Source organism: Rhopilema esculentum, chromosome 21 (genome assembly GCF_057945365.1).
Source record: "Rhopilema esculentum isolate cy_ngs chromosome 21, ASM5794536v1, whole genome shotgun sequence".
Classification (NCBI taxonomy): domain Eukaryota; kingdom Metazoa; phylum Cnidaria; class Scyphozoa; order Rhizostomeae; family Rhizostomatidae; genus Rhopilema; species Rhopilema esculentum.
Window position 1 is genome coordinate 6,093,272 of NC_142835.1, and position 10,163 is coordinate 6,103,434.

The 10,163-nt window shown below is 37.0% G+C and overlaps 1 protein-coding gene across 6 annotated transcripts in view; it reads right to left on the reverse strand.

Moving 5' to 3' along the window:
- LOC135684270 (hemicentin-2) overlaps positions 1-10,078 on the reverse strand; it is a 16,279-nt gene extending 6,201 nt beyond the window's left edge. For 2 of the 6 annotated variants that reach the window (XM_089114968.1, XM_089114963.1), the window contains exons 1-7: positions 9,746-9,866; positions 5,628-5,707; positions 4,123-4,521; positions 3,053-3,358; positions 1,635-1,898; positions 981-1,229; positions 208-492 (exon numbers count right to left, since the gene is read on the reverse strand). In XM_089114968.1, the coding sequence (XP_088971094.1) occupies positions 208-492; positions 981-1,229; positions 1,635-1,898; positions 3,053-3,358; positions 4,123-4,521; positions 5,628-5,682 (1,558 nt within the window). In that variant the 5' untranslated portion in view covers positions 5,683-5,707; positions 9,746-9,866. Of the gene's footprint in view, positions 1-207; positions 493-980; positions 1,230-1,634; positions 1,899-3,052; positions 3,359-4,122; positions 4,522-5,627; positions 5,722-9,105; positions 9,447-9,745 lie in introns of those variants that run through there. The other 4 variants (XM_089114969.1, XM_089114964.1, XM_089114966.1 and 1 more) reach the window with 4 other exon arrangements.
- Positions 10,079-10,163: the final 85 nt, after the last annotated feature.

The window sequence follows — 10,163 nt, forward strand, 5'->3', positions numbered from 1 at the left end:
AATGCAACTCACTTAAAATAGAGATTTTGGATTAAAAGCTATCTGACATTAATTTTGGTTGCTCAGGTAAATATGTAACAGCCAGAGCAAAAAAGGGCTGATCAAGATCAACACCAAACAATTTTCAGAACAGGCAATTAACTTTAAGTGGCAAATGTCAGACGATGCTAATGAAAAGATTTAAAAGTGCAAATCTATACATCATACCCTGAATTTCAATTGTGGTATTTGCAGCCACACCATTTCCCAGAAGGTTGTATGGAACACATTTGTAAGTGACATTGTATGCACCACTGTAACTGACACTTGATACTGTGTACACCCCACTTTTCTCTGAACCAGAGCTGCTCACTAACACATCCCCGCTATCATCAACACGATATAACCTGTATTTTGCCGTTCGAAAGGAATCGGTTCTGCAGTTGAATGTTACTGCTGATCCTTCTGTTGGTTTGGCGACCGATGCTGTGAAAGTTGTGGACATTGGTTTATCTAAAAACAAAAAGGAAATGAAAAATTTTTTAGCCAGTCTTCAACATTTAGTAATGGTTATTTGTACAATATTATTTTTCAATAAAGGACATCGAAGAGTCTGAAAGAAAATTCGAAATGCAACGTGCGGAAAAAAAATAAGCATATAGTCAAAATTGGAAGAAAATTTCAAACAAACAAAATCTTGTCAAGTATGGTATTGGCAATGCAGCGATTTATATTTGATTTTAAAAAGGAACCTTGTACTCTTGTTAATTTCATATAGTTTTAGTAAATCGTTTAAGTATATCGTTTATGTAAGATTGCAATAGGCAAGTCTGGCTTGAGAATAACATAATCAGTATATTTATAATGGAATCACAGAAAAGTGCAAATCATTGCCTTTCTTATTATGATGGTGAAGCTATCGTCGCAACAGTATTAAGAATTTAGCCAGGTAATGAATTCTAAAATATGAGTATCTGAGGCAGTATAAAATATTCACTCACAATTAACAGTGACTTGAATTTGTGCAGACGCATTCGTGTATCCATTTTCCGCGTGACAAGAATACTGCCCACTGTCTGATTTACTGACACTGCTCAACTGCAAACTGCTACCAGATCTGTTTAACGGATTTCCATTTTTCTGCCATATTATGGTGGGCAAAGGACACCCGGACACATCACACGTGAGCGTAACATTTTGTGTTTCTATGGCTGTTAGCGCAGATCTTCTTGAGCTGACTTTGATACCATCTAAAAGAAAAATATTGGTATGTAATCATGCTTATTTTTAATATGTCGCCATTCGCTTCGGTTTCAGCCGATTCTAACGCATGGAGTTGCGTGGAGAAAAATGTTTATGAAAATCTTTCTTGGTTTTTACTTGTTAATTTCATCAGGAAGTCTTAGAATGTGTTCCCGAGTGCTATTTTGAAGTATTTCAAAGATATTCCAAGTTAGGCATATGGTATCTTATACGATTTCAATTGATGATGGGAGATTAATAAACATTCTGTGTCTCTTACATACTGATAAACAAAAGCTTCCAAAACACTAGTAGTCATTATTTATGACAATTGAGAAAGAATACAACGATAAATGTTGCATGATTACTTATATCAAGAAAGGCAGCATAGTACCAATTACGTATATACAAACCTGTCACAACAACGGACTGGCTCTTAACTTCTCCATCTCCTATACTACTTTCAGGAACACATTTGTAAGTCCCATTATACCTTGTGCAGTCACTAGCATTTACAGTCAATGACCCACTGTTTGAATTTCCAATAGACCTATCGTTGACGTAGAATCTGTATTTTGTGACATTTGGTTTGCCATTTGCACTGCATGTCAGTGTTGTGTTTTGGTTTAGTTTTGGCGTAGCTGGTACCACAAAAAACGAAGTGTTCTTTGGACGGTCTAAAACAAACGATGATAAGGATTTAGAATAAATTTGTAAAGTTCGACATCATATAAAAATATTAGTTTGTAATTTTTGCCTTTTGACCACAGAAAAATATAAGAGCTTCATGAAATACTTGGAAAAACGTCATAAAGACCAATCTGTCTTAAGGTGGCTTAGATATATCAAGTGAATTTACCGATATGCCAATATTTTTAGTGTTGTTTTGGCCTGGGTCATATTTTTGATATTTCATGAATAAAAATTTTTCCCATTAACTTGAAGGTAAAGACGACTTTAGGTGTCTCTGCCCCAGATATTAAGTTAAAACAATCATAATGGCTTCTCTTGAAAAATGCAAGGAAAACCTATAATTCTGCAACCATTTTTTAAAGGTTACATTAACAAATGCATCATTCAAGCCAATTTTGTCTAAATAGAAGAATGTCATTTTTAATGCAAAGGGAAGATAATTAAAGTGAAGCAGAAATAATGAAGGTACAAAGCATGATCCTTGTGGTACCCTAACATCAGTTTCCGATGTTTTGGGCGTGACACCGTTAACTTTGCAGAACTGTCTGGGATTGTAGAAATAAGAGCTAACCCGTTGATGTTACCATGATCTTAGAGCTCCACGAATCAAACAAAGGTGCATTTTGTCCAGAAAGATTTGATTGTGAATCTAGGGGTGTCATAGATTTGAGAACCAACATCTAATAATAGTGATTTGATAGAGACTGTGCTCGTGTGGCAGTATCTCAACCAATTGGTAACACCTTAAACTGTTTTTGTACATTTTAGTGCATTTCAAAAGGTTGCTTACATTATAATTATTCAAGGTTATTTGCTAAATTAATCAAACCAATTGATAAGTTTTCAATTGATAAGTTTACAATAAATTTTGGTTCCAAGGCTTATCTCAAAAAGAAGATGAGATTATAAGAACACGTATCATAAAAGGGGTTCAAAGATACGTTGAACACACAGTTCGGAAAAAGTACTAGTTTTTCGATGTTGAATAGATATTCATTATTATACTATACAAAACCGTTTCTTCTTACCAATTTTAGACAGTGCAACATCTACACAGCGCATGGTTTAAACACACCTGCGCAAATGACATGACAGAAAGAATATTGTAAATCGCAGAAATTGCCTTCAAGGAACTTACATTGAACATTGATGATTGTTGTGCGATTCACCGCAGCAGAGAACTGATGCGATGCAAAGCAAGTGACTTTTTCACGATTAAGTAACAAAGATGGATTTCTAATCCTCAACACGCTCGTCGCTTTAATGATACTACCACTAGTTGAAGTGGTTAATGACTGAGTTGCATGGAATATTGCATTGTTGTATGACCACGTCACAGTTGAAACAGGTCGACTGCTCGCAACGCATTGTATTGTCCCGGCAATTCCTTCAATTAATGTTGTAGAAGCTTGCATCGATTCTGCATCGTTAAATGTCGGCATTGCTAGGGAATCAGATTGAGTTTTAGATGGAATGTAATTAAATGGCCAACAAAAATACGAAAAGCCAAACCTAAAGCGTCCCACAATAAGCCTACTACTCTTCAAGTTAAGCTCCTATTTCAGGTCACCACCATTTCGCCTTTAAACCAGAAACCAAAAAGCCAAAAAAGACTTCTTCTTCTAATAACGTGCCAAAGGTACATATACAAGGGTATTTGCAAGCATTTATTTCAAAAAAGCTTTATCGAGGATTTTAAATAGTCTCAAACCAGTTGGCAGATGCACTCGCAAGGTCGGTGTAGTGAAACCTTATTTTTGCACTCTATATGAATGATAATAGGAGGTTTGCACGCCGTACATGTGCTTGAAATGACTGTGCACGCGTGAGATCTCATCGAGAACTGCGCTACTCTGCAGACTGGGTGTCAAACAGAAAAATAAGCATTATCACGACAATTTTGTAGTACTGTTTATCGGCCTGTAGTTATCTTCAGTCATAGGTTGCTTGGTAATGACACCGACCAAGCCGGAATTAAATTAATAATAAGATAGGGACATTGCACAAAGAAAAAACCTAAGAAGTTGAAATCAATGGCACGAAAAAAAGAAAATTTGCATTATCATCTATTTAAATTGTTATGGATTTATACTACAACTAGGATTTTGGGAAACTGCCAGAATTTTAGGAACATGACTGTTATCAAATATGAATAAATTGAAGCAAGGTCTGATTTAATTTAAAGTGAAAGAGTGAAGATTCACTTACAGTATACATTTTGCAGCTGATACTTCTGGCTGTCAACCTTTGTTGGGGTACCTGAAGCTGTAGAATAGTCCAGCTCAAAATAAAACTGATAATTTTCATCTGTGAACAATAACGGAGAAACTGATACCATAGGTTTACCTCCAACCATAGAGGTGGTCAGCCTCCCAACAAATTCTGCTGGTGTCGGAGAGTGAAGATTAAAAACTGATGTGATTTTATTATAATTGTAAAGTCTGGCAAACGCTGGGCCTGGTAATTCATATCCAAATTTCAGTAGGGTATAGTGAGCACTTGATGTAGGAGGATCAAATGCATCTAATACAAAGTCAATCTTGGTGCCATTCAGTATTGCTGTACTTGATGGAAACGTCGCGTTAACAGAGGCACTCTCCACCGTTCCTGAAAGGAATTTATGAACGGTTTGATACTGAAATACAACCTTTATTGAAATATAGGTATATATTAAAAAAAAACAGCCAGACCAAAAGAGAAAGGTAGTAAAATTTTGATTGAAGAATCAATACAAATGGGTCCAAGCATACGATTTATTGATCTACAAGTAAATATACAATGCACAGCACACATATTTAGCAAATTACTCTTTACGCAATTCTTGCTAAATAATAGCGTTCCTATAAGTAGGCCACCTGCTTCGCGACATCCAAAGAGCACAACTAAAATATATTGGTGACGCCACATCGTTAGGAAAAGTAGCAATGCTTGGATTTGTAGAAGGCACACGAAGCAGAGGGAGACCACGCCAGAGATGAACAGATAATATTAGGGGTTTGATTGGGACATCTCTAGCAGAATGCATCCGCCAAGCCCAGGGTAGAAGTGGGTGGTGCGAGGTCGTCAGAGTCAGAAGCACAAGCAGTCACCGTGGCTAAATGACCGATTATTATTATTGCAAATTAGAATCGATATATCCAGTATTCCTATTTACTCTAAACTTTGATTAAACGCTTCACATTGCGTCTCAACAAAAGTTCATTTAAAACAACGCTAAAGGAGAAAGCAAATATGAATTTATAATTTTACTTAGAATGTATATCCTGATTTACTTTTTGCCATTTTTTAAAGCCATCAGTACGGTATTTTGTAACTAATGTTTCAATTACACTAACTAAGCCTTTTAACGAAGAATTTTGCGAATAGTTGATGAGTAAGCCTTTTATACTTGACATTTCCAAATTTTTACTTATTAACTTAATTTATATTAACATTTCTTAACTTTCTCTTTCACTTCATGTTACCTTCTTTTCACTTGCTTCTCCTCTTGGTTCCCAAACTCCACTTATTCTTCTATTTTAAATTTAATGACCTGCCCTGTGCTCTCACTTCAAAAAGTTTGCACGTTCTATGTACATATGGGAACAGGCAATAAAGATTCAAAAAGCTCCTTTTCTTTCCTATTAAAATTCTAAAAAACCTAAGTAATTCTGTTTATAATTCTTAACGCGAAATATTTCTGTTAAAAATAACGTAGATCAATTTATACTCACCAAAGATAAGATTTCCTGTTACTACCAACATCGTGATTATAACTATGGCATGCATCTTTTAGATCACGGCTGCAGCAACCCTGAACACAATATACTAGACAATTTAAATACAAAAATTAGATAAGAACTCAGCACTGCATGCAAAATATTGAGTACTGCATCAAGGGAACCCGTGGCAAAGAGGAGCAAAGGCACAGAGGCAAGTTCTACTAGGCATCAAACTATAAGAAAATCACACCTTGATTGCTGGAAATCGGTGAATGGATTCTGTTTCATTAAGTGGTAAGGCCCCACTAATTAATATTACCTTGGAGAAGGCTTACTTAATCGCATGAAGATAGGGCAAAAGTAGAATTGCCAAGCTAAAGTTTAGAAGCTAAGGCTTTGACTCCCTTTGTTGCATTGATCCTCTAAATCTTTCGTGACCTAATCTAAAAGATTTTATGTTTGGTGCTGATATAGTGTTACACGATTTGTTCCTCTGCCTTTTCACGTAGTACCACTAGCAGCTCTGTTCACAATAAGCTTATAGTGCCTTGGCCCTGATGAAATAAGGTGTGAATCTAATTCTGATAGCAGAAAAAGCCTTCAGCACAATGTGGACTGAACACTCTTTGTTTTACACCAAACTTATTTTTAAAGATTGAAAGAATAACCGGAAACATTGCATATTAAAGCACTTTTCGTCCGACACGACAATTAAACCCAAGTAATGTGTAACAGCTTTGTTACTTCGGACTCAAAGTTTGTTCTATGAATTGAGAGTGTTTCTCTCAATATATGTTTATTGCTATACCTGGTGTGGTAATAAATCCCATCCCTTGTGACCAAACTTAGGCCTACCTAGCCTAGCAGAGTTTGTAAAGAGGAAGGCTTCCCACTCTATGCTGGAAAAGGCCCACACAAGCTAATGTAAGGCGTGATGTTTTGGTTGAAATAAGATGATTATGCATTTTGCACACAAACAAATTTCTGACTTTAGTTTGCATTGTAGGCTGTAGAAAGTTCCGTGGCTTGGCCATCAATTTTGCTTTATTATAGATTCGTATCCAGGTTGAGCCAATGTTCTGGACATGCAAAACAAATTAGAACCTGGTTTCGGAAAATATTAGAGGCAAGCGTATGTGAGATAGACATCGCAGAATCAAAGCTTGCAGCTTCAAGCTTGCATGGAAATGTCAGTTTCCTTTGAGTTTTCTTGAGTTTGCCTATTTAGTGCAGTGGCTTAGCATTTGGATGATGTATTTTATGATACAAGCATGGAACTTGGTACAAGTACATAATTCTACATGCTGGATAAGATGTGATGCAAATGCCACTTCAAAAACGCCCCCAAAAGCTATTTTGAGACTGGGATCAGTGGCGTAACAGAGACACTCGGGGCCCTTAGGAATTTACTAAGATGGGGCTCTTATTTAGGGACTGCGAAGTGAAGTGAGCTCTACGGGGCAAAGGGGTTCGGGGTAATGGGAAAATGTTTAAAACCGTGCCCTTTAGAACCTCGAAAAATGCACGTGATGTGGTAAAGAAAATGTTTACATATGAAAAAACAAACAGTAAATTAGGTGTTCTTGCTCACAACGTGAGCTTTTCTACGTGCATTAACGCTGTCAAAATCCTTCATAAGCTTTGTTTTGTCAATTTTCTTTGCTTCCTTGTTCTCAATTGACAAAGTTGCTAGGTCGTCCAGTCTCTCCTGTGACATTGTAGATCTTAGATATGTCTTTATCAGTTTCAACTTTGAAAATGATTTTTCTGCCGATGCAACAGTTACTGGCAAAGTGACGAAAAGTGTTAATAGCTTGTACATTTCTGGAAAGGATGAACTAATACGGCTCTGAAGCACGAGGTTATTAACTTCTAGAACAGTTTTCTTGACTTCAATCTCCTTTCTGAATTCGGTTGCAAATTATCTCATCTCAGAATCTAATTCATCTGTAAAGTCATTTGGATATTTCTCACGAATTACTCGTACTGCATTTTCAAGCATGTCAGGACTCAGTGTTGCCAGGTTGTTGGGGTAGAGACAGCTGAATAATGACGTTTCCATTGCTTGTCCTTGAACCTTTCTGTCAGTTGCATCAATGCTGTATCAACAGTCTTGTAGAAAACGTTTATCTTAAAACTTTGCGCAGGATCCATCAGTCTTCCATCTACAACAAGTTCATCTCATTCATATCTTGCTTTCCGACCCCTCTTTTGTTGAAACTCTAGCGATCCAACCCAAGATTTTGCAAGTGCTGTGGCTGTCAGCATTATAAACTGCCATGATTCTCGAAGATATTGGAGCTCCGAGAGTGCAATATTAAGGTGTCTAGAGGCAACTGACAAGTCAATCCTAGGGGACTGAAGCTCCTTTGATACTGCATTGACTGATCTTAGTATTCTCTCCCAGAATACAAGGAAAATAATAAATTCCAGTGTGTCAATTTTTTCTTTAGACTCTTTGCGTTGTCACGCTCATTCTTGTTGTTGGTTGTTAAGATGAGTCGCGTCAGAAGCCTCATAATCTGGGGATACTTGTCACGCACAGCTCGCACTGCATCAATGCGAGAGCTCCAACATGTCGTACATAACTTTTTTAGTGTCAGGGATCCTTTCCCAGCTTCGATTGCAAGATCTCTCCATCTATTCAAGGAAGAGCCAAAAAAACTGAAGATATCTCGAAGGGTAGCAAAAAAGTTTTCACTCATAACGTGTGATTGCCCACCTAATAACAACGGTTAATTGGTCGACTCTGGTAATATCACTGGTGGAAACCAAGATTTTACTCCAGGATGGTGCGGAATTAATATTTTCTTCCAAAGTCGAGGATACAGTATTTGCAAGCAAGTGAATCGGCTTATTTTGGATCTTAGTGTAAGGTATTTTGTTGCTCTACCTGGAAGAGATATAACTTCTGCTAGAAATTCATCATATTCAGCCATAAGAGAGACCAATGCCAAGAAGTTCCCACCTTCACACACATTATCATGAACCTGCTCTCTGTGCCCTCTGAATGCCAAGGTCAAAGTTGTCATTGTCAGTATAATTGAAATAAGCCATTGAAGAATTATAGCGAATAAACAAAACAAAACAGAATGAATGAATCCAGTGTTGTGTTAGCAACACTGTTTAGTAAAAACTTTTGGGATGGCTTTAGGAAACCTTGTCAACATAGTAAAAAAGCACAAAATACGAAAAATTTGATGGGGGCCCCTTTTGGGCCCTTTTTGGTGGGGGGCCCTTAGTTCTCGAACTAAGGTCGCCTAAACTGCGTTACGCCACTGACTGGGATACCTATATCAAGTCCTCTTTTGGGTCTTCCTCCATATCATTTATAAACTATGCAAGTTATAAACCTGAAACTTCGTATTCTGGAGTAACCTAGTATTCTTAACATTGCAACAAATAAGAAGGTTGAATACAACCGATCATCTTATATTTTGGCACATATCTTCTTACAAAATTTACTACCTAGGAATGTTCCTGCACTCACAATATGAATTAACTTTTGCTATACCAACCCCAACTTGCTATTGCTGTTGTCAACGAAGTTTTTGCATCGCTTGAAGGTGGGGGGATGTCTCTGAAATGCTCCTTTGCTTGCACTCCTTGTTTTGCTTCTTTTCACTGGTACAGCCAGGCTACGTTAATGCCGGATTACGATTTTTGCCAATGCAAACAAACTCATACCTCTTCAAGGCTGTCTTTTTCGGAAATGCTTTTCATTAAATACATTTTGAATACTATATTTAACTTTTCTACTTCCTAAAAACCGTATGACGAAATGAAAGATAGCTTTGTTTAGTGTGATGCAATTTGATCTATCAGATACAAAGTTCTTCCGTGCTTTGTATGCAAAACACAGAACCGCCAGCTGTCGATAATTATTGGGACTAGAGCTAATTTTCAAAATCTTTTTCGTTCAATTCACTGATATCCAATTAAAATCCCCGACATTAAGAAAAATAAGATCGTGATACGTAAAATAGAAAATCGTTTTAGGTGACAGTTTGTGACTCTCTCATTTCTGAGTTTGGATTTCTGTACAGTGAATCAACCTGGGATTCAGGCAATCCAAGCGCAAATAGAAACTGGGAAGATACATCGATTTAGGGGTGGATTGAGGCACTTACCTCCGCAATGTTGAGCTTGTTAAACTCCGCAAGAATTGTTACCAAATACGCGCTACTTTTTTGATCAAAGGTCGTACCTCACTTTCTTTCCTTTCCGTTGTCAAGGTAGTTTAACAATGGGGATGTCCTGCCATAAAGAACATGTTAAACCCTGGTCATGGAATCAAATATCCTAAACGATCAAGTTTCGTTACACTTTTAATTTCTTTACACAGATTGATTTTGTTGTGATCTTTTGGTAATAATTAAAATTTCTTCTGAACGTCTTTGCAGAAGAAGCTTTATCTGAGATGCCTGTCCTAGCATGAGGTCGCAAATATATATGTTCCGGGGCTAAATCCTGTAATCGAATATTTAGTCAAAAGTCCTGTTTAATAAGAACGTTTCTGACTGCTGTCTGAAGGCTAGAGGTAGACAA